This window comes from Populus nigra, chromosome 14 (genome assembly GCF_951802175.1).
Source record: "Populus nigra chromosome 14, ddPopNigr1.1, whole genome shotgun sequence".
NCBI classification, from domain to species: domain Eukaryota; kingdom Viridiplantae; phylum Streptophyta; class Magnoliopsida; order Malpighiales; family Salicaceae; genus Populus; species Populus nigra.
This window is the reverse complement of record NC_084865.1, coordinates 2,417,838-2,442,899: the sequence shown is the minus strand read 5'-3', so window position 1 is coordinate 2,442,899 and position 25,062 is coordinate 2,417,838. Positions and strand designations below refer to the sequence as shown.

Here is a 25,062-nt window from a genome sequence, read left to right as displayed (position 1 = left end):
TGTAACTGTAATATCAGACACAGACTCTGCTGTGGCAAAAAAAAAATAGCACAAACTCTGCAATAAAAAGAAACAAGATACAAAAACAACTGATCTATTGCAGTGTTAATGCTCATGTCCATATATATATGTGTAGTGGTAATTTACAATAAAACATGTGAGCATAAGAAGACTGTTATGTTAGAAACATGTGATCTATACCCTAAAAATTGCCTTCCCTGAAGACAGATGCAAGGATGATCACCTCACCTGTAAGCCTTTCTTTCATGCCCTAATGGCCCATTCCTTGTGGAAGGAATGCCAAATCCCAGCTCAAATTCAAAACTGAACCAAGTTCAAAACAGATTAAAAATTTCAAACAAGGTTTGGCATCAAAATAACTATGTAATGTTGTCTGTGGTTGACATAATAAGTCCAACTCCTTCCTTAATTTGTGGTTATGCTGCCTATATTGTATTATGCAACTAGTTCGTTATAGGTATCGCTTGATCATCTATTCTCTGAGGCTTAACAAAATTGCTGAAACAGTGGATATGCACTGATACGATGAGGAGACTGAAGTTTTTACATAAAGAGTAGGAACTTTCAGAACAAATGTGCAGCCATTTGTTTTGCTTAAGGGACTTTGAGTGGATTCCGGGTGACTAATCCAACACTCTCCCCATCTTGAGTGCCAGCATTATTTGAGAGGTTGGAGGGCATGGAAGCCTCTGCATTGCTAGCAACAGCATGTTTTTTAGTTGCTTTAAACACCCCCCACAAATAATACTTTTGGCAGAAACCTGCAAACCAGTCATTCAGATAGAACTTCACAAAGGAAATTGACTAAATTCTTAAAATCCAAAACAAGAGTATAAGCCATGAAAAATAAATCTTACGCCAATGTTCTTGGGGCAGTTCACAAGAAGAGAAGACCAACAGTTCCAAGTCATTTATCACCGCCTTCAGAGCTCGATCATGAATTATCATCTCATCCAGAAGACTTTCAAAAACTTTTTCATCTCTGTCAAAGAATTAAATGATCATAACAAAAAGGAGAGTCTTGTATACAGGATCAAAGAACAAAAATAATCCGTTAAAATTAAGTCAGAGGCTACCTTTCTCTTTGTGGAAAAAAATAAAGACCGATACTTTCAACAGTGGGCGGTGTTATCTGAAACTTATGGGGCCATGCATCAGACCTGGACAAAATTTCTATGTTCAGATGTGCTGGGAGGGTACTCGCTGCATCCCATACTTTTGAGCAAGCATTTGTCGATAAATGGGCCAAAAGTAAGACAGGAGTATGATTTTCCAAATTTTGAATGTTGAAGCTTCCCCTGCCAAAAAAGAAGAGGAGAAGATTGTAAATGAGAATACCTGTGGATCATAAACCTGATGCTAATATACAAAACAAACAAAAAAAGAATCTTACTTCCAAATTGGATCGATGATTGGTTTTGCATGGATGTATTTATCGGATTCTGAAGATGGTGAACTGTGGGATACATTCAGTGAATCAGCAGCAACAGCAGGAGCTGATTGAAGAGGATTGACAACCAAACATTCAATAATGTCAGATTCCTCATCTGAGCTGCTATCATCTTTAACAACCAACCTCCTCCTTGGTTTTTTGAGCTCTTCATTTTGAAGACATTGAGAAGTTGATTGTGTTTCTATCGCCTCTTTCAGGCAACAATAGTCACTTACAGGCTGCTTCACTTGGCTCGAACTATCTGTATAAGCCTTTGCTGTAACTGGAGGAAATCTGGTCTGCTTTCTCAACTTCATCCTATTCAACTTAATCTTGGAAGCTCCTTCTATTCGTTCACTTTTTCTTGATGAAACTGGAGTAGGATTAGCATCTATTGAGCAACATTCCTCGCATGCCCAAAGGACTTCTTTCTCGCCTTTCCTTGGCAATGTGTCCAGACAATAACTGGGGAAAAACACAAGAAACCATGTATTTCATCACATAAGTTTGATAGAATTAGTATCCATCAAGTTGAAGACAATATTCTGATATCAAAAGAGAGCAGCCGCATTAAAGTTTCATGAGAAAGAAGGATAGCAGATTCTTTTCTTTTCAAGTACTTGGGGAATAGCGGATCAATTTACATACATAATCATATTATATGGTCTAGTATGGAAGAGCAGTATATCAAATCCAAATTAGATTCTGGAAGAGAGAAAAAAGGGTATAGATGAAGCACCAGTGGCTCTAAAGCAACGAAACATAACTAAACCAGTCATTCAACAAACCTATGCTCGGCTGAAACGTGACACTTGTTACAGTATATGAGACGTTTCACATCTCCCCTATCACCACACTTCTGACAAACATTCATCTGGAACAAAGAATTAAGAATTATTCGAGCTGGCTGCGAACATGATAACCATATTACTTGTGGCAAACATGTTATTCTATAATGTTTATGTGGTGTGCAAAAGCTAGCCAAAGCAAAGAAAATCTCAGGCTGCTGCGTTTTATGGCTCCAATATGCCAGGCTACCTCAACTGACCGACATATATTTGTATACTGATGTCTTAATTGTAACACAGTACTAGCATCACCCAGCAATGTTTCTTACTGAACCAGGGAATTAATCCAGCCGCAGAGTTTTGTACGAAGAGGCAGCATTTTCTGCATTCAAAATTGATTAGCCAGTAATATAAACCTGATTGAAAATGTCAAATCTAGCTCATATATAAGCCCTGGTTATAACTGAATCTGAAAATAAATGAATAAAGCTCATTCCCAGCATAAAAATTTACTCTTTCTCACCAAGAATGCCCGAAAATATTTGTTAGTTGGTGCATGTGTGCACTGGAATAGAGTAAATGTCCACTCGATAAAATGGACAAAATTAACCAAGTATTAAGTCAACCAGCTAAGAGATGAATTCATGGTCCAATCCCCATTCACATTCACAAAAAAATGCATGCATCTATGCTAATCAAACTCAACAGAAAGCATGTCAATTGGTAGCACAATATAAACTTGACCAAGGTATAATTTGGAGCAACATTAATAAGCCTATGACAGCAACAATGAAAGGGAGAATAAAAAATGCTCAAGCATACATAAACTTCGAGTGATAAAATCTGTTCTTAGCCCTCAACTCGGTCCTAATTGAAAGAAAAAACCTTCAGCAAATGAAATCAGGTCCCATAATACAGCATAAGAATCTAAACAGTCATGAGTGTAAGGTTAAAAGATAACAGAAAAGAAGAAAATGTTCAAAACTAACAAAATCAATTCAAACAAAAACGATTAATGTTTTAACAAACCTAACTAAAAAGCTTTAAACTTTGAGGTTCCTACTTCAAATACAGCCATAGTTGAGGGGGGGCCACATATTTTTTTACACAAATAGTGGTCATGAATGACTTCACATAACAAAAGGAGGGCCAGTTCCATCAGCACATTTATATGCATACAAAAATAAAATTTTAGGCGAAGAAAATCTACTGCATGGTTCAATTTCATGACTCAAAATCAAGCTCAAAAGAAAGGCAATGCTCATTGTTCATATCATTGTGCAATATATTCCACTAAACCCAGATTCAAAACCTAAACAACAGAAATGCAATGCAGCAAAAAATGCATGCCAACAGCCTATAGATATAGCAAAAGAATAGAGATTAACGTTTGGTTTTGCGAAGGTACCTTGTCAACAACAGTATCACCAGAACTTGACATGGCTCAACTGCCAGAGCCCTAAAGGCAGACTCTTTAATGGTGTTTCACAATGCAGGTTAGCAGATAGAACACAAAAGGTTGTTCTTTTTAGTTTCAACAAAAGATGGTTTGTTTCCCTTTTTTAGTATGAAGCAAAATGGGGAAAGACTTTAAAGAAACAGGGTGTTTTTTGAAATCATAATGAAACAGAGGGAAACCAGAGGAGGATCACGTTTTTAGGGCTAATAGCAGAAGGGTGTTGAAGAAATAAAATGTGCACGCAAAGAAATGGGTGGGTTTGCAAGATAACTTCCTGGTCATGTACAGTTAGAAAGTAGAGAGAGAAACATTGAAATTTGGTGTGGTTTTTGGAGAGGTTTATTGGCAAGGTTTTTAAAAAAAATTGGCAGAACAACACATTCTGAATTAACGAATCAGCGAAGGAGCAAATATATACACTGAAACTCTAATTACAATATCATTAATGTTCTTAGAAAAATCTTCACAGGGCAAATCCAACAATACCTAAAAAATATCACTTCGTCGAAAATTAGCAAGTGACTCACTTTTTTTTTTTTTTCAACAAGTACGGCTCATTCTATCATTGTTATATGTAAACTTTTATCATAAAAATACCTTTATCATCAAATAGTAATAATAATAATAATAATAATTAAATAATTCAAGTTTATATTTTATAAAATATAAGGAATTAAATATTCGAAAACACCCTTACTCTTCAAAAATAAATATTGTGTCCATGTGGCACCATTTTTTACCATCACCATGTTATGTTATGTTATGAACATTGTTATTAAATCTACATCAACCAGCTAGTCTACTTTAAACCCAATTAATTTGATGGTTGAATCAGTTTAGATAAGGTAAAAGATTGAGATGAATCAAAACCTGGTTAAGATTTTTTTTTTCAAATCTGTTTTTTCTCCTAGTTTTATATATATATATATATATATATATATATATTTTAGTAGGTTATTAATTATTTTTAAAATTCATTATATAAATACTAGAAAAATGTTTTAATGTGAAATTTAAAACCCTTTAGCATATATATTCTATGTTCACAAGAAAAAAATTATGTTTTTTCAATGTGTGATAAAAAATATTTTTGATTTAAATCCTTCAATTTAATAGGATAACATATCTTTTCAATACGAGGTAAAAAAACATTTTCAAATAATCTTTTAAATTTTATTATTTATAACATGTATAGCTTATATTTACATGATTTATTTTTTAATTTTTTCATATGACATATTAAAACTTTAAAAAAAATAAATTTTTTCAAGTTGAATTGAATTAACCCGAGTCAACCTGTATAACTCAAGACCTGGTTCGTTAACCGGAAAATGATAACTATAGTTTTGACACAGGATTTTAACCCAAAGTCATTGAGCTTTGAAATTAAATCAAAGGCTCTGACCAATTTATCTTATTCGTATGAGATATTGGGAAATTAGGAGGCTTTTAAATGATGGTATGGTGGTTTGATAATGGCTTCTACTTGATTCTAGCTAGCGTGGGCAGGTTTCAGGACCGCTATTTGAAGCCCAGCACAGAACACAAAGAGTTGGGGTCTGTTTCTAAAGTCTAAACCCCTTTTTGTTTTTTCCTACGTGGGCTTGGATCTCCAATAAATTTAGGGGAAAGCTTTACTGCAAAAGATTTGAAAGAATTTAGATTTTCATTACATATATTAATTATTTTGCTTACAATTGCATTAAGAAATTCCCTTTTATATACAATTCAAACAAAGATTTTGGCAATAATATTAATAATAAAGCACACAAACAATAATTAAATTTATTTAACTCGAAATATTAACTAAGAACTTGGTCAATCCTTCTCTTAACCGAGGTATAAAAAAGGTTAATACAATGTTTTTCATATTTGACTTAATCTACCCGTCCGGTCAATTAATAACCAAGTTAAGACATAGTTTAATTTTTTAAAATGATATTATTTTAATTTAAAAAAAAATTAAAATATTATTATTTTAATTAACTTAAATTAACTCGCTCAACTTGTAATCCAAACTTTGAGCCAGCCAGAGTGGGTTTAATTACTGTAAGCACAAAAGGCTAAATAAAAAAAAAAATTGACTGTATTTCTGTCATTCCATATATACGTGGGGAACCAGTGGCATGACTCAGAGCATGACCGCAGAAGCCATGAAAGTAATTACAAAACATGTCAAGAGACTTTCTGCCACTGATTTGAGGATATTCTACCAAGAAAAAGGGCAAGTACAAGAAGTAGACTAAAAAACATTTACAATAGATGTAGGGCTCGTATTTAAAGCTGCGAATCACGATCATTGACTTGCAAGCTAACATGATCCTGGCTGAATCACAAGGTGCCACAGATTTGGATGACACCATGTGTCATCTCACAACAGAAGACTTGAGTCAACTTCATTGGCAAGACCAGGATGATCGCTTGAATCTATTTGAGCTTGATAGGCAATCCATAGTTGTGGAAAGTTTTGATTTTTCCATCCCATCCTGCAGTCACAATCACGAGGCCCCATGCATCTGGTAAGGAGATCTGGTCATTGGTGTTAACGCAATGCTGTTGATGAAGGTCCTCAGTTTGCTGGTTTTGATATTCATCTTCTAAAACTGGCACATCCCACGTAGGAAGTTTCTCCTCAGGCCATGTAGCAGAGCCCCCCCTGCATCGGCCATCCATGAAGAACCAACTGCCAAGAGAAAAACGGTCCGAGTCCCTCATCCAGGAAGCATCCCCCTCTGTTTGCACATAACTCCGGAGACGTCTACTGCTCAGGCCTCTCAATTCAGTTCCCGGGCCTGACCAAGGCACAGCAACAGACACACCTTCAGAGAAGAAATACTCGCAGGACCTCACAGATTTTGTGTGTTTAGACCATGGGGTGCACAAGCCATCATAATTCCATACATAAACACGACAGTCCTCTCCAACCGAGATTATATGTCTCCCCTTTGAAGTAAACGAAGCCGACATCTGACTTCCTGACTTTGGAAGACCTACAATAATCAATAATAATAATAATTAAAAAAAAGACTGATTTAGGGTAACTGGACCGCTTAGAACAAACAATGAACATGCAAGAAATGGAAAGGCGTGCGTTGAAATGCGATATATTAAAACCTCTTAATAAGTTACTCAAATGAGTTTGGATTCACTGCACCAATAAAGTGCATGCAATAAAAAATGCAGATAAGATCAACAAGAATGAGAGATCCATGCAGAAAGGTAAACTATATTCTTATCCAACACGGTTACAGCTGTAAAGGCCAGTGGAATCATGAATGAAAGCAGATTTGTGCAGATAGTTAGATTCAATGTGTACGCGGATGTGTTCTAGTAAACAAGGCGCTTGATTCCAAAGTAGGCTAAAAAAATGGACATTGATGTTCGTGAAAGCTCGAGATATATTGATACGACCCAAAGAAGGGTAGAAGCCTAGTTTCCAGGCGCATCTTCTCCAGCCAAAAACGAAAAAGTAATGCAACAAAACAAATTGGAAATGCACTGGAAACTCATAAAATGGGAGGAGCAACTGAAGGGGCTTGGAGGCCCTTTCTGATACTGAAAAATATTCTTATGAGTCTGGTCTACCGAAAGAAAAAGGAACAAAAGCTAAGAAGCTAAAAGTTATGCGATTGTTTTAATCATCCTGAGCAGATGTTACCTGAGCTAGACTGATCAAGACTATCTTCTATCACAAACACAAATTAGATGAAATAAGATGAAATGGCACTTCAAAATAGCAACGTCCATTAGAAACAAGTTAGTAAGGTGTCTCCGAGTACCCCTAAAGAATTAATATTGCATTTTTACCTTTAAATTTATTGACAACGTCAACCCCATCAAATACACGAACTTTAGAATCTTCAGAGGTGATCATAACCCTTGGACATATTTCCTGGGAAAACTGCAAGATGGGATTGTATTGAATGTTAACAGTGAACAAGATCATGGAAAGCTCAGCTTTCTGATGAAAAGAGATTCAAGTTTGAAACCTGAATGCCAGTAATTCTGTTGCCAGAGTTTCTATTTCTGCCTTGAATATGTATTTCTGCCTCAAGCTGGAGATCAGTGCCTATACACCACAAAAATCCAGGTCAGGATCCTCTAGGAGAAGGATGAGTTGAGGTTCAATATGAAAAAAATGTGACACACTTCAGCAGAGAGAAAAAATCCACCTGATACTTCGTAGAAACGGCAACTGCCAATAATAGTACCAACCACAAACCCCTGATTGCAATAAAAGACAACACAACAAGGTTAGAATGGCTGAGGTGTATAGACTTGCAAAACAGAAAAATTAAATGGAGAATATTTCATGAAAAGAAGAAGAATCAGAAACATACTCTCCCATCTGGCTGGTAACATATGGCAGATATTACATCTCGTACATCGGCCCAGTGAACAACTCGCTTCTCAGACACTCCCCAAACTCTAACTTTTCCATCGATGGAGCCACTAATGAAATAGTTCTCATCAACAGGATTGAACTGAACGCATGTTACTGTGCCATTCGAAGAAATGAAACAAAACCAGCTTAGAATTTATTAGCACATTGCATATGCAAGCAGAACGGGGGGGGAACGAAGAAAACATATGGAATGAAATGCGAACAGTATAATGAGATCACAGATCAAAGAGATAAGAGGACCAGGTTTTCTCATATTTACCATAACTACTGTGGTGAAAAATGCCCAGACAATAATTGCAACCCACTAGCCACAAACGAACAGTTTTATCCATGGAAGACGAAAGAAGGTGCTGCAACAAAGTTATCAATTTAGCTCGATATATATTGACCTCAGATGTATTTTTATGATACTAAACCAAATTTAGTTTTTGAAGGATTGACTCACATTAGAATCGGACCATGCCAGGTCTAAAATTTCACTGGTATGACCATGAAATTCTTGCAATGGTGTCTCTTCAATCTGGAAAACCTTCTCAGGAATGACAACAGATGAATGCATTCTCTTCTTTGTACTCAAACTAGATTTGCCTTCTTTCAGATTGCTGTCAGAATGTCCTTCGGATGAGAAAGATTTGCACGATGAATCCACTGAAGTAACACGCCAAATGCGGATAATCCTGTCTTCGCCCCCAGTTGCCAAATACTGCCCATCTGGACTAAACTTCATTGTCCAAATGAAGCCCTTGTGAGCTTGAATTTCCTGTCCCATATATACCCCTGAAAACTCCATGCACCCTTTTTTGTTCTGCTTCACCTTCGTTCTGTTTGTTTTTGGTGCTTTGGTATCCAACTTGGATACCCCAGATGCACATCTACCTCCTCTTTCCTTCCTCTTTCTTACAAAGAGTTTCCACCAGCTCTTCGTTTTACTTTTTTCTGAATCAAACTTTTTACATTTTTCATCTTCACATTGTTCACATCCTTGCCGCAAATGGACTGAAGGTCCAATGTTCTCGTTTTCAGAAGCTGCACCCGGTTTATCCATCGAGAAAGGAAGGATTTCATCAACCATGCAATTGGCTTCAGAATTTTCTTCTCTACCAGCACTATAACTAACCAAATTTACCTCTTCAACATTTGTACATGAAACTAAAGAACTTGATACAGCCTCGCTGCAATCAGTGATCCTCTCCAAACCAAGATTCTCATCAAAGTTGGAAGCAGACCCACCTAGACCCATTCCGCGTAAGAAACCTTGGCGTCTCTCCTTAACACTCAGTGGCTCATTCAACCAAATATCATACTCTAACTTATCACACCCCAATTCCAAGTAATCTACAGAATCAAAGAACAGATCACTCTCTCCTTCATCAGAGCTCAGCATCTTTTCAAGTGCTTAGGACCAATATTCCACATCAAAACCACTGTCCTCAACACTCCCTTCTCTAGTAACCATATCAAGTACTAACAACCCCCTATATAAACCCACAAATTGCCACAATTAACGGACCGGGTTTCGCTCTGTAAGATATTCAAAATAATATAATTTGCAGCAAGACACTCTACTGAATAATCAATTCAAATACACGGGCAAGTACTAGGAACCACCTTCTAACATCAGCACCAATACAAAGTGACAGGCTATTGATAAGCATGTTCTAAACCACCAATATAAGATAGATCCCAAGGCAAGATATATATAATAAATATAAATTAAGACACCTAAACTCCGGAAATAAAAACAATAAACAAATGAAATAAACAAGGACCAAAGCTCTTACTAACTGGTACCTTGGTTTCCATGCAAAGGAACCAACATCTACACTACAAAAACCACTATTAATCACCGACCCCTCCTTTGATTATGGCTTGTATAACATCGCAAGAGTCAACATTCACACCCTTGACAACTTTCAAGTGCTATGCATTGAAACACAATTCCAAACTCAAATGGTTGGCTTATAAAAGAAAATGGCGGATGAAGGAAAGGTGCCACTGGCACACACAGACATTAAAATTGAACCACACGAATTAATGAATTTGCAACAAATGTCAATATCACCAATGGTTAAAAGGGTCTCGAGATCTGGATAACGTGAGTGATAAAGTTTCAATATTTACTTTATTTTGCAAGCGCACGAGCATCAAACACGAGTACTGGCTGCCATAGCTAGGTCAAAAAAACAAGAAAACTAGTGTTGTTTGTTGTTCTAGCCACATCTACTGCTACTCTCATTCTCTATTGTGTGCCATGCTTGTGATGTAGCAGCAAAAGCAGCAGTCTTTCCTTTGCCTCTGTAACACAATCCAAAAAAAGAATAATAAAAGCAATCTTAATAACACCGGTTTCGGTGATTAAACAAAACCCACAAAGCAAAATAAAAAAAGAACCAAACGTTCTAAAAAAGAAGCCAAATTTAAACCAAAGAAATTGTTTTATAAAAAGAGCAACAGCTAGAATTGTACTTAATTATACGCATTTAAGTAAGGCCATTTGGAGAGAACACAGCTGAGCTGCAATTTATTTTTATTTTTTCTGGTTTTTGTGGGCGGTTTCTAAAAAATTATTAAATGTAGAAATTTACAAGGGAAGCAATAGAGTAAAGAAAAAAACCAGCCAACAAACCAGCCAAGACAGGTTGTGTGATACTACAAGAAGGGGTATAATTATAGGCACAACAGCTGCTGTAAACCTAAGAAGCTATAGGCAGTGTTGCTGAAACAACACAGCACATAAAAACACTAGGTAGCTAGCTAGAAAGAGGGACTGAAAAGAGAAAGCGATTACTCACTCAGGCTGTACTGATCACTAAATTAAAGCCTATAAAAATCTTGGGTATTGTGTGATTCTTGCATTAAAGATTGAATTTTTAGAGATTGCAAGGAAGGAGGAGAGACTAGAGAAAGACCTTTCTGTTTCTGGGTTTTCTGTTTTGTTTTGTTTTGTTGTTTTGTGCTTTTATTACACATTCCCACGTTTTGAGGTTCTTGTCTTGCTGCCATGTAAATCCATTAGAATGCAATAAAAGGACTGTAAAAAACCAGCAAAATAAAAGTTGACATAGAAAGAGAGAGACTTTGGATTCCATGATTACATGAAAACGAGGCGTGATATCTTTCATTGATTGAAAAACTATCTTTCTTTGTTTCCATTTACCATATATATAGCTTTCAGTTTCCTCCTTTCAGATTCTACAAGATCCAATCCCTCAGTTTCTTTCAGATTCTCTTTGAACAGAAGATTATTTTTTTAAGAAAAAATAAGTATTTTGTTTTCTATAAAAATCCTATACTCATAATATGTAGTAAGTAATTAAAATTAGACATTCAATTGTCTTAAAATTGCTAGACTGTGGAAGGGCTTGGCCTTGATAGAAGGCTCAAAAACACCTTTATAGTTAAAAAAATTTTAAAAAAAATCATGAAGAGGAATTAACTAGAAGGTGTGGTTTCTCATCAGTGAAACAAGATGAGACCCATAAACTAGTAAAAATAAAATGATATGAACTCATGCTCACATTGTTCAAACTTCAATGTGAAGTCTCTCTGATCTAAAAAAGATCCCAAAGGTCACATTGTGAGCCTTGAGCGCAGTGTACCGAATTGTACGGATGATGGGCCTACGGTAGTGGTGGAAGGGGAGACTCAGAGCGTGTTCGGCAGTGTGGTTGCGGGTGCTTTTCAAATAATTTTTCATATCAAAATACATGTCAATGATTTTTTTTATTTTTTAAAAATTATTTTTGACATCAGCATATCAAAACGATCCAAAACATATAAACCATATTAAATTTTAACAAAAAAAAATTTAATTTTTTTAAAAACACAACCGCAACCGCGTTCCCAAACATTTTCTTCCTTGAGAGGCCGTGAATGAAAAGAAAATGATAAGATGGATCATTGAAAAACTATACTTGTAATTTTTAAAAATTTTAATATTTTTTAAAAAAATTTTAAATTTTTTTTAATATTTTGATGTTAAAAATAAATTTTAATATATTTTCAAATGAAAAATAATATATTAATTAATAGATTCGATCCATCCTGATTTAAACAAAAATATAAATTAATCCGTGGTTATCAAGTCAATTTAGATTTATTATATTTATCTAATTTTAAAAAAATCATTAACTTTGACAGAATGGAGATATAAATCAAAATCAGGTCAATAAATTTAATTAAATCAATTTCAAAACTAATTAAATTGAAAACTTGGTTCCAATAAAATATTATATTGTGGATTTTTCATAACGACCTATTGACACGGGCAGGGTTTGAAAGTAACAATGCTAGAAGTCTCCAAAACCGTAGCATTTAGTTAGGATCAAAACAACAAAAGAAAGCGAAAGAGAGAAACTGTTTTTTAGTGTCACAGTCGCTCATTGGTCCACCAAGTTTTCTATGCTCTTTATCAACCGTTTGATAGGGACAGGCTGACGTGTTGTGGGTCCATTACGAAAATGTACTCACAAAAAGTGCCTTGTGTCTCCTTAATTAAATATTATGATGAAAGGAAATATTTAGATTATAATTTAGAGCATGTATGATATTTTATTAGTTGTTGTTTTTAAAAGTATTTTTTATCTAGAGATATATTAAGGTAATAATTTTTAATTTTTTAAAATTTATTTTTGATATAAATTCATTAAAACGATATAAAAATATAAAAAAATAAATAAAAAATAATTTTTTTCAAAAGTATTTTTGAAACGTAAAAATAAAAAAACTCTTAGTAAATTTCTTTATTGATTTATTTAAATCCAATTATCTAACTAAAATCAACATTTTAAGTAGTTAATGGAAGGTAGTCCAATGCAAGAATCACATGAATTAATGGAAAAGGCATTAATTATAGGCAAATGATTAATATAAAATAACATAATGGGTATTTCAATTTTTTTTGTTAAACATTAATTTTTTTGTGCTTGTTTGGAAGTATAGTAGATGTTACTTTTTAAAATATTTTTCATTTAAAAATATATCAAAATAATATTTTTTTTTATTTTTGACATCAATATATCAAAACAATAAAAAAAACACTAAAAATTATCAACATAATACTTATAAATAGAAAATTCAAAAATTTTAAGAAGCATGATTGTACCGCAATGCTAAATATTGAGACCTACATGTGTGATTTACAAATAATTGACTACAATGACAAAAAAATAAAAATTGAATGGACACAAGTCTTAACCTATCTAGCTATACCAAGAGCGATGCTAGAAAGAACTAATCATCCATTAAAAATTGTGTACTTAATGATTGAGAAAATATGATTATTTGGTATTAATTATTTCATTTAACAACCGAGATTATATCATTAAATGCGATAAAATTCAAGTTCTATAATTTGAAAAGATTTCTCTAGCATTACTCTTATATCTAGAGTTATATAGAAATAAGCACTACCATATTATTATTTTTTTATCCATCATCCTCGCTTGTATTTCTTGCATTTTCACATTAAATTTCTGATTTAAATCCCACTAGCTAGTTTCTCTGGTCCATAATGCAATGGAGGGCAAAGAGAATCTGCCAATCTGGTTGCTTCCCATTTTCCAAATTTGACAGGAAGAACAGATTTCCTTGCTGATTTGCTCCCTCTACTATTATAAGGTAATGTTTATACATAAAATAGGCTATGGAGCACCCTTAATTTATGCGATCGACGGGACAATGAAACATTGACAACCTTATTATTTGCACTATATGCTTCCACTACTATATTCATATGCCATGCGAGGACAAGAATCCAGGGATAAGGTCTAGCAATGTGCTGGTTTTATGTGGCATATCTCATCCAGAGAGATCTGTAGTGGCTTTTTTTTAAAAAAAAATTAAATGCTTTCTGCCCTTTTTTTCAGAAGAAAAAAAGAAGGCTGTGAAAGGCATTTACTTTCTCAAATGAAACCCATAAGGCACTTTTTGTGAGTACATTTTCGATAATAAAGATAAACTTGTAAATCATACTAATTTTAATAGAAAAACAAAATTAAAAAAAATATAAAATTAAATTATTAACTATCTTAATATTAAAAAATTAAAATTCACAAAAATAATTTTAAAAAAATCATAATAAAAAAAGGGAAAAAAGAAAAGGGAAAAAAATTGTATATTAAAAAAAAATAATGTTCAGCGCGGAAGCACATCTACTATTGTCGGGACTTGGGAGTATCGTATGCTTCTCTCATGTGAAACAAAGAGGGAAGTTAAACCTCAAATTTTATTTTTTTTAAAAAAAAAACAATAGGTCAAATTAGATGTATATTTGTTTAACCTTGTTTAAAATTTGACTCAATTAACACTTTAAGTTACTAATTAGTCAAGTTAACCTTAAAAAAAAGCATATTTTTATTAGTTTTTGTAAAATAAAATTACTTTGTTTCTTATAAATATTTTTTTAAAAAAATTAACTTGATCAAATCTCTTTTATATTTGACCAGATTAACTAAGATATGAATTGAACTATTAAGTTGGATATAATAATATAAAATATAAAAATAAAATATTTTAATTAGTATATTTCATAAATAAAAAGGTGTAAATAAAAAAATTTAACAAAATGGATGGTATTGAAGAACTTTGCCACTTTATGACTAAGGATATATTTTGCTAGAGATTTAACATGTTTTTCATTAAAATTTAAAAATAAAAATAATGTTTTAAATGTTTTCAGGTTGTTTTGATGAGTGAATATTAAAAATAATTTTTTAAAAAATAAAAAAATATTTTTTAATTTATTTTCAAATAAAAAATATTTTAAAAAATAACTATTATTATAATTTTAAATTCCCCTGAATATAATAGCCGACGAAATCCCAGCAAATGCAGCCAAAAGAAGATAAAATATATGTATATTCTTGAAATGCACAGAGATTGACCTGTCATAAGTACTTTATCATTTAATAGTTATTGTCTCCATGCACGGGGTGCCCAACTTTCAACACGCAATTACTTTGAACTTAAATGGTGCTTTGGCTGGAGCTTTTTTTAAAATTAGCATAGTGCTATTTTTCCAAATAAATTTTATGTATATTCCTGTGCCATACTAGTTGGAGGAGATGGGGATGTATACATGGCACCAAAATATTATTTTATTTTTAAATTAACATAGATGTTTGGGTCAATTTACGTGTACTTTGATTAATTTTACGAGTTCTGAAGTTAACGATCATGTAAACTTTCATTGGTCATGAGGTTTGTGAGACTTGAACTGATGACCTTTATAAAGTAATTCTAAAATCTGACATGTTGAGCTACACCTCTCATGATTAAAAACATTATTAATAAAATAAATGCATCGAAAAGATATTGAGCCATGAAATAAAACAAGCAAGGGAGAAAAATGGAGAATAAATAATCATGTTTAGTGTATATATATGAGCATAAACTGACCTGAAAAGTGAAAATTAATCAACAGCAATGGAGAAGTGAAAATCTCCGTGAAGAGAGAGGGAAACGGATCAAGAATGAGTTAGAGGAGGCAAATGCACACTTTTAATTTCCTTGACATGCATGTTTATATAGATCATAGAAGGGAGAGGAGATGCATGATCATATAATTAAGTTAAGGGCATGTTTGGGTCATTGGCAAATAATCAAGTAGGAGCACATTGTTTTGCAACATTTTTCTATATTGTAAAACTATATTATAACTTTTGATCCACGAATAATTAAGGCAATTAGTCACCTAATCACCTAATGGTCCCTAGTTTTGTTAGGGGCAAATCTCTCTCACTCTTCTCTCCATATCCTCTCATTTAAATCCAAAAGGTGCACGCTTATTTTTCATATTAAATGGTCCCCTTTAATTAATTAGTGGTTGAAACGAAAATCATGTTTTAAGTTGATCACCCATTTATCATTAGTTTTATTACCCTCCCACGTTGACATTCATTTACTATTTATTAAACTCAGCTCAAATATATCAATCTGAAACGTATTTGAGTTATCCTTGATCTAGGCCAGGTATCAAAAAAAAAAACAATCTAGAATTGACCAAGTTTAACTTAATTGACCCAATAGATCAAATCACAACTCGATTGATCTGATAAAATCCTAATTTAATTAAAAAAAAAAACTTAAAGTAATGTTGTTTTAACATTTAAAAATTTATTGACCCGAGCCTTACTCATTAATGACATTTATATCGAGTTTAATAACTATGTATATATATATATATATATATACATACATACATATATATATATAGATACATACATATATATATATATACATACATACATATATATATTTAATTACATTAACATATCTTTTTTTTTCAAGAGTTTAGTTAATTTATTTGGTTTTTATGAATAGAGAATAACTAATTTTATGCTAAAAAACTTGGAAATCATTATAGAGTTTTACTGTTTATATGTAAATGTTTACAGTGAAGTGAAGCTCTTTTTTATTTTCTCAATTAAGCCTTTTATTTTTTTTTTCATTTCTCTCCCTTTTATTTTAATTTAGACCTTTTTTTAAAAAAAATTTAACAGACATCCAGATCAATTAAATCAATTAGATAATGTTAGAACAATTCTTACATGGATTAATTTTAAATATAAGCCAAGTATGGAAGCAACTCTACATAAAATAAATCATAATAAATTATGAAACGTAATCTTCAATAAACTGAATATTAAAATATAAAATTAAAAAAATATAAATTAAAAAAATAAAAGAACTACTAAAATTAATAGTATTTCATAAGATAACAACAATAAAATCACCATCTATTTTTAACTTATACTATAATATAATAATCGCATCATTGGATTGCCTGGGCCGTTAGTTTTTCTTAATTTAATATTTAATTTTGATAGTAACGACAACACTTGATCTTTATTTATTTTCTTTTGGATAAACCTTAAATTAATTCCCAAACTACATGATAAGATTTTCTTGATTAGGTTTGTAAAGATTTTAAATTTCTTGTTGAATCTTTTCGGTATAGATTTAAGATTTTTTTTTAATGAAAAATGGAAAACTTCCTTCAAAACAGTCGTTTTTCTAGGTAAAATTAAAAAAAAAAAATAGGAATAAAATAAGCATTTCAGACAGAAATTCAATAACGAGTATTCACGATATGATTGCCGATTCAAATTGAAAAAAAATTAAATTAAGTAATCAATCAAAATTTGATCCTTTCCTTTCTCGGTATCAGATAATATTTCAGTTAAACTTCAGGAATGGTATTTATATTTACAACAAGTGCGCTTGGCCCGGTAAAAATAATGGGCTTTTATAGAAATTTGATTGTTTAAAGATAGAAATTGATATTATACGTAAAAAAATATAGAAATTAATGAAAAAAACACAAGGACTCTTTTTTTATATATAAATAAACTATTTAATGTGCATGCCACGACAGACTTTTCAAGATATATTTTTATTTAATTATATCAAAATTTAAATAGATAGTTGTAAAACAAATAATGATTAAAAATTTAGAAAATAAAAAAAACACTAAGAAATATAGATTAACTAATCAGATTTTAAGTTTGATTTTTAGAAATTACTCTTTCAAGTCACACAAATCTTAGGACAACTGGAGACTTACATAGTCGTTAATTTCAAGGTTCATGAAATTAATCAAGATATGCGCAAACTGACCCAAACACTTATATAAATTAAAAAAATTCTTGAAAAAAATTATAATTTTAGTCAAATTATTTCTCTCGTCCATGTATTTTTTTTGTTTTTATAATGAAACAAAAACTATAGACTGGACATCTACGATGCAATGTGATTGACGTCCTAGAGAATTGTCGTTCTGCTTTATTGTTACTGTAATTTCTGGGCTCAGTCTTCATTTCTTTTGAAGCTTCTCTTGCAAAAAGCTTAGGTGGTAACGGGCTCAATTACACCCTCAAACCCAGAAGAGCTCGACACCTCCGACATAGAAACAAAACTTCAAAAAGCTAGCACAACCCATTCTTGTACTGTGCTTACGCAACACTTGAAGATAATTAATAAAAATAATTTTGGCAACTGCACTAAGCACATATTTAGAGATAGTTTGCTATTACAGGACTTTTAAAAATATATTGAAATAATATTTTTTTATTTTTTAAAATTTATTTGTAATATTAATACATCAAAACAATTGGAAAGTAATAAAGAAATATTAATTTTAAAAAAAAATATATAAAAAAAATATATTTATTTTTTAAATTACTCTTGAAACCAAAAACAAATAACAACATCAACAAATATAGGTAAGCGAGTCATTGACCTGGATTAATCAAAGGACCACTTTGAAATTCCAAGCTACACGTTATTCAACTCTCTCTCTATCTCTCTGCCTGGATTGACCTTTAATAGTTCGAGTCTCTATGCATGGCGGCTTATAGTCAAAGCCCAGCATAGCCGGATTCAAGCCTGGAATTGTGGAGAAATCTAAGGTTTCTTTTGACTAAAGAAAGCCTGGATTCCACCAGATAAGGCCCTATAGCCCAGCTCTAAGTCCCATCAGATTCTATTATTCTAAGTCAGCAGAGACTGTTCCCTTGAATCTCGAACAAAAGAAGAAGAAAAACGGTGGATTTATGTTAGGACAAAACGAATGTAAATATATAATCTTGCCAAGTACTTGCCTCGGGCCTTGAAAACCTACGATCCTTTAAGCATAGAAAATAAAAGGTTCATGCTGCAAGAAGGTTGCAGTCCTTTTTTGTCCTGTGAGAATTACAGCATAACGATTTTGGTTGCCCCTTCGCCTAGGCTCCAATGGCGCCTATCACAGCCAAAATATTTACCATTCTCTTCTCTACAATATTGGAGTGGCGAAGTGCTCGAATCTAGTGATTTGTCTGGCCCCAGAAAAGCACACTCCCGTTATCAAGAATTACAGAGTACAAACAACACCGCCTGGCCCTTAGGCTGAGATGCTGGCCTGGGTTTCCCTCTCGCCCGAAAGGAAAACGAATTTTATCGATCTATGACTCCCAAAAATTAAAAAAAAAAAAATCATAACTATGCTTTTTTGTATCTCGTGTTCAAAGGGAATAATTTATTTCTTTTAATGTAATATATTACTATTCTTGAAAATTAACATTAGTCTCTCTTTCATTTATGCTTTGGTGGGAGACACGGGAAGGCAACAACAACTACAAACAAGAAAGCCAAGACAAACCATCTAGGTGGTGGTCTAATGGTAAGAGCTTGGGACTAAGGGGTTTGCTCCCTCTTAGGTCTCAGGTTCAAACCCTATGACTGCTCATATGATGGTCACTGGAGGCTTACATGGTCGTTAACTTCAGGGCCCGTGGGATTAGTCGAGCTGCGCGCAAGCTGGCCCGGACACCCACAAAACAAGAGCTACTACGGTCATGCATCGATCAATCACTCGCCACCTTCCCTCGTATCCTTAGAGTAGCTTCTCAGTTAAGCCTATTCAAAATTATTTTTCTTACAATATTATAAAATTATCCATGATGATGATGATGATGATGTAAGGTCCCCAGTTGAAAATCCAATACTACTCTTCAGCATTGCTTTAAGATACCAGCAGCTCTCTCATCGATCAAATAAAAAGTTAACATGAGATGTCCATGGTTACCCCATGAAGAATAATAACACCTCCACTAAAATTAACCAACAATTTCCATTGCAACAATATCAGCACCAATTTGCATACAACTCCTATGACTCTTTATATATATATATATATATATATATATATATATTTGAGGTGGAGAGATATTTTATATATTAGTTTATGCATCAGTTAAAATTAAAATTTCTTAGAACGATTTTAATAGCGTATTTTCTATGTCAATTTAATATATTTATATAAATTAATAAAAATCAAATTTTTAACCGTTTCAACTAATCCATGCAAGTATTGTATATATGTTATCATAGTGCATGGTTTTTTTTAAAAATTTTATATTAGCATATTAAAATAATTTGAAAATACTAAAATAATATTAATTTAATATTTTTTCAGATAAAACATACTTTTAAAATATATTTAAACCCGCCAACAAATATATAATACAAGAAAACAGGAGGAGAACAACAAAAAGGAAATAATAAAGCAAAGGACCTCTTTCCTTCGCCAACTTCTGGTGTACATGTTGCGACCTCTCCCCACCCTCTTAAGAAAACACGAAACCCCATTAATTCATATACTAGATTACTTAATTAAACTGTGATTAAGCCCATGGTTTGGCTCGGTGGCTCCCTCTGTTTTCAAATCAAAATTCACAAGCTTTCAACTTTCATGGGGATTGGAATGGTCAAACCTCTTTATATACATGTATCTATCGTTTCTTTTCAGGATTGTGATTCCAATCCCTTTCTCACCTTTCTGCTATCAAACAAGCAAATCTTAAATGAAAGAGAGAAAACTTAGAAGACAATATATTAGTCAGCAAAGCAAACCCATTTCAGAAGTTGTGGTGACTCTTTGTCTCTCTCTGCCGTGCTCTAAACCTTTATCTGTTCTTAATCTAATTAATTTAATCACACCAAGAGCTTCTCCAACTCTGCTCTTCTGTCTCTAAGCTCACATGGTGCTCCGTTCCGGAATCTCTGTTATTCTTACCACTAAACAATCCAGTAAAGAAGACATAAACAATTCATGGCAGTGCAATTCCAGCTCATGCAATGTCTTTCGTTTTATCGGCAGCTTTTACTAAAGAATAAATTGCAGCCTACTAATTAAAAGTCCCATTTGTCACCACTCGTTGGAGAGAAAAAAATTACAATTCAACTCAACGGCTATAAATGCTATGGCAGATATAAGTACATGCCAAACTAAAAAATCATGCCAGTTGCTCGGATCACATTGGTATTTTTTTTTAAAAATAGCTTAAAGTAATTTAAAAGTTTATCTTTAAAAAATTTAATGATTAAACATGATGTTTATTAAATATTATTTAAAATTTAAGTATAATAAACTAGTTATAGCATTTCAGAAAAGAAATATTTAAATAAGTTGTGCTTTTGAAGCTCAAAAACTATCAACCAACTAATTGAATATAATTATATAATTAATCGATCGTTTTACACAAAAATCATAATTTTATTATTTTTTTTTAAATATATTTTATGTGTAAAAATATACAATATTTGTCAAACTTGTAAACTGAAAATTAAACTACAATTAAAATCTTAAAGAGTTATTGTTCACATAATAGTTCTCACGGATGATTCTAAACATTCAGGTGTGGGATGTCATGACTAGATGAGGATTTACCCCAGACAGATTACGTGGATGACCTAACATATATATTTATGGATCAATGAGACAAGTCTAGGCTGAGAAGGAGGTTTAGTCGCGTCAAACCAGGATAATAGTTCAAAAAAATCATAACTTTTTATCCAACTATTGGATCATATTTAATTTTTTACAGGAATTTTTAGAAGTGTTTTTCTTATAGTAGCTATGGAATCGCTGCTACAACCATTGCATATTTAAATTTCAAAAATCTAGCAGCACTGGAGCCTTGATTTTGACAATTTTAATAATTTTGTAATTTTTCTTATAAACCGGTCGACTGGTTTAATAAACATGTTGACCGGTTAGTCCTAAATTTAAATAAATATCATAATTATAAACTTCAATATCAATTAAAATTTTATCACAGTTGCAACCTACATTCAAGAATATGTTATTCCCCAAAAAAAATAAAAAAAAACTCTACCATGTAATTTCACAATTTATTTATATTGTACTTGGTAATGGTCCGAATTATCCATCAAAGTGTATCTTACAAGTAGACAATCAACACTGCACATGGCACAGAAATTCTTTCTTGTTTTCTCGCATGAACCATGAAAATAACCGAAACATAGATCCCAAGAAAAATGCACTGAACCCTGAAAAACCACATTCTCTAGCCTTCACATCCACAGAATAATACTTCGTTTTTAATGCGTGGTTTATAAAATCTAGCCCGACAACAGATCAGTTCGATAATTCGGTAATTTAGAGTTTGATTCAAATCAATTTTATTTTAACCTGAATTTTATTATTTTTTGTTTTTTCAAACGACAAAGTTAATTTAAAATAAAATAAAAAATAAAGTGTAGATCCTAAATTAACTGACAAATTCATCACTGAGTCCAAGCTTTTTGATTTTAAGCTATAGACTAAAACTAAGTGCTTGAATTTTTTCTTTTTAATTTAAGGAATTCCATACTTGTAATAGAAATTTAAGTACCTACAAAAAATATCTCAATAAGTGAATTTAAAAACACTCTTCAATGATAAAGTCAATATATTTATATAAAAAATATTAAATGACTTAAGACAATAAATAACTTTAAAATAATTTTAAATTCAAGGACATAAATATTTGTTCTTGAGTTTTTAATTAGTTAATATTTTAAAATTTATATATTTTTATCTTAAAAAATAAAAAATTCTAACTTTGTACCTGCATAGTTCAGGGGATATTTATACTCTCTGAACTTTGTCGTTTTCAGAGAAAAAAATAACTGAAAAGTTTTTATATAGACATCATGGTGGTTTATCATGTATTTAATATTTTTATTGTAGAGAATCGCTTACAATCAAGCATGTAACCTTAAAACTTAATAATGTCCAAATTCTTTAGATTCAGTATATTTATAAGATCCATGTTATTCTGAACTTGACTGATTATCAAGTTTAAATATTCTGGATTTGATATATTTATCAAACTCACTATGGACTTGACTCATTATTAAGCTCCGGTATTTTAAGTTCAGCATACTCGTTATATTCATTTTATTTAAGATGGTTTTTAAAAAACAATTACTTTTTTTTCATTAACACCATCGAATTAACGGGGTTGCTACAATTATGATATCCTCGTTAAACCATTGGATTTAAATCTTGATAAAACGACGTGGCAACAATAGCAATATTTGTAAATACTTTATTCATTAAACCATTAGATTTGAATCTTGAGATTTACGGGAGCCGGTTTTCTAGACTTCATCTTGAATCAATCTCCTCATTGACAAAGATATAATTTGAACATTGAATCCATTATTGCTTCTCTTCCAACCTAACTGGTGATTAATTGACCCGAAATCTTAAATAAGATGAGAATTGACCCGGAAAAATCCCGACAAGCCAACTACCAACACAGTTAGGTTCAAAGTACTTCCAATCACTTGGCTAGAAAAATTCTACTGATGATGAATGACGAGTTCAAATTTTTAAACACAAGAAGAACGATTTTGTAGCATATGATTTTTCACTTTCACTTACAAAACAAACTATAAATAAAAACATCAAATAAAAAACTAACAATCTCGTATCCAAAATCAAGCAATTTCATTCTCTTTTGTATTCACTAACAAAATTTTCCTTTCGATTTACAAGAGCAAGAAAATCTTTAAATCTCTCCTGAAAAAAGAGAGAAGAATTATATCAATCAACCCACATTTGGAAACATCAAAAGGGCATGATATGAGTAGTCTTAGTATCATAACTAGAAAGACAAGAACTAAACTTAGAATTCACCCTGAAAATCTTCAACAAATCACCAGACATTTGCCTGACTACAGGTGAACAGTTACTTTGCATTAACAACAGTATCTTCGTCAATCCGTTACTCTTCACTAAAGCATCTTGTGCATCACCATCTCTAAACAAATAACACACACTCCACAATATCATCACCGCATGCTCCGTCGCCTCGCTCGAAACTTTCAGCACTTTGTTCATCACAGCCTCCACACACGCCGTGTCATTGCAAAACTCCGCCCTCCCTTCTCTCAACGATGTTACCATTTCTAGCAACTTCAATGCCTTTTCTATGATCGAAACGCTCGCTTTCTGCGCTCCGGTTAATAACTTTCTTAACTCTGCAATTACTTTGAAATTGATTAGGTTGGTCTTAACTCGTTTCGACATAGAAATCGCGATTAAACACGATAAACTTGCTTCGATCAATCTTGGATCATTTTCTAAGCTGATCAATTTCACCAATTCGAGCAAGAACCCTTCTTTCTCCGAGACAATCTGTTTAGACTCTGCGTCGAGGGTTATAGCTTCGATTATTTTAAGAGCTCCAATTCGTGAACTCACGCTTCTTCCTTGTTTTAAGACAGCAAGGAGGGCAGACAAACAATCATTGTTTTGCTTCAGAATCAACAACCTTAAAGCTTTGTAATCTCCAACTTTGTTCAAAATCAAAACAAAAACTTTAACAACTCGTTCGAGAAAATTAATGTCTTTATCACCGACTAGAAAACCAACAAGCATTTCAACAAAGCCATCAAATTTCGCCAAGAACTCGCAGTTCTCTTCGGATTCTTTAGCGAAACAAATGAATTTCGACAAACGATCAGTTTTATCCTTCTTGGCTCTCATTTCTTTAACCAAAACTTCAATATCTTCCCTCGTGACGACCGAGCTGGCGGCTGAGTCAACTCGGTTGTCTTTCTGAGTCTGGACCGAGTCGGACCAGATCTTGATGAGCCTCTGCAGAGTGCGGTTTGGCACAAACTCCTTGCTGTTGAGAACCTGCATGGTGGCGGGACACGTGTTGTTTCCGCTATCCAACCAGCGTTCGATGCTGGTGCGGTCGTAGGTGACTCCAGTACAGAGACTGACAGGTGATTTCATAACGTCAAGTGAGATTGGACACCTGAAGAAACTAGGGACTGTAACGTACAAATCAACGTCTCTCACCATTTTTTTTTTCACTTTTGGCTGTTTGGGTGCTGAGAAAGGTAGAGAGAAAATGAGAGAGCAGGAATGGGAAAGAGAGGGGAGAAGGTGGGTTTAAAAGAGAAAGAGAGTCAAAGGTTCGGTGACGTCAGATTTTGCTTTTTGAGTATTTTTCATTTTTATATATGGCTTTTTATTTTTGAGGTCTCTGGTCAAAGAGTGAGCTTGTTTTCTTTGCTTTGCGTGTGTTGTAGTACATTAGTGCGTGTGAGTTGGAGTTTTTAGAAATTTCAACTCTATTGATTGGGCTAGATTTTCTTTTTTGGCATTATTATA

General features: G+C 32.7%; 3 protein-coding genes across 3 annotated transcripts; all 3 read right to left on the bottom strand.

Annotated features, from left to right (window-relative positions):
- Positions 1–78: 78 nt before the first annotated feature.
- LOC133672952 (PHD finger-containing protein 1-like) lies at positions 79–4,195 on the bottom strand. Its single transcript, XM_062093525.1, has 7 exons — positions 3,650–4,195; positions 2,492–2,623; positions 2,242–2,327; positions 1,415–1,918; positions 1,098–1,319; positions 879–1,003; positions 79–782 (listed from the first exon to the last, which is right to left on the bottom strand). Exons 3-7 carry the CDS (start codon positions 2,325–2,327, stop codon positions 616–618), a joined length of 1,104 nt encoding a protein of 367 aa, XP_061949509.1. The 5' UTR covers positions 2,492–2,623; positions 3,650–4,195; the 3' UTR covers positions 79–615.
- A 1,573-nt stretch (positions 4,196–5,768) lies between these two features.
- Positions 5,769–11,351, bottom strand: LOC133672905 (uncharacterized). Its single transcript, XM_062093463.1, has 7 exons — positions 8,551–11,351; positions 8,365–8,455; positions 8,041–8,198; positions 7,873–7,924; positions 7,690–7,769; positions 7,508–7,601; positions 5,769–6,690 (listed from the first exon to the last, which is right to left on the bottom strand). Exons 1-7 carry the CDS (start codon positions 9,487–9,489, stop codon positions 6,128–6,130), a joined length of 1,977 nt encoding a protein of 658 aa, XP_061949447.1. The 5' UTR covers positions 9,490–11,351; the 3' UTR covers positions 5,769–6,127.
- Positions 11,352–23,366: 12,015 nt separating this feature from the next.
- On the bottom strand, positions 23,367–24,824 carry LOC133672903 (U-box domain-containing protein 28-like). The gene has a single exon (XM_062093460.1). The coding sequence runs from the start codon at positions 24,748–24,750 to the stop codon at positions 23,506–23,508; it is 1,245 nt and encodes a 414-aa protein (XP_061949444.1). The 5' UTR covers positions 24,751–24,824; the 3' UTR covers positions 23,367–23,505.
- Between the last annotated feature and the right edge of the window lie 238 nt (positions 24,825–25,062).

What these genes read in the sequence shown, in the direction of transcription:
- LOC133672903 (XM_062093460.1), bottom strand. Translation starts at nt 24,750, where the DNA reads ATGGTGAGAGACGTTGATTTGTACGTTACAGTCCCTAGTTTCTTCAGG.
- LOC133672952 (XM_062093525.1), bottom strand. Translation starts at nt 2,327, where the DNA reads ATGAATGTTTGTCAGAAGTGTGGTGATAGGGGAGATGTGAAACGTCTC. An exon ending in CACGTTTCAGCCGAGCATAG is followed by an intron (nt 1,919 to 2,241) that starts GTTTGTTGAATG and finishes GTTTTTCCCCAG; the next exon opens with TTATTGTCTGGACACATTGC. An exon ending in TTTTTTCCACAAAGAGAAAG is followed by an intron (nt 1,004 to 1,097) that starts GTAGCCTCTGAC and finishes ATTCTTTGACAG; the next exon opens with AGATGAAAAAGTTTTTGAAA.
- LOC133672905 (XM_062093463.1), bottom strand. Translation starts at nt 9,489, where the DNA reads ATGCTGAGCTCTGATGAAGGAGAGAGTGATCTGTTCTTTGATTCTGTA. An exon ending in GTTACCAGCCAGATGGGAGA is followed by an intron (nt 7,925 to 8,040) that starts GTATGTTTCTGA and finishes TATTGCAATCAG; the next exon opens with GGGTTTGTGGTTGGTACTAT. An exon ending in ACAGAATTACTGGCATTCAG is followed by an intron (nt 7,602 to 7,689) that starts GTTTCAAACTTG and finishes CCCATCTTGCAG; the next exon opens with TTTTCCCAGGAAATATGTCC.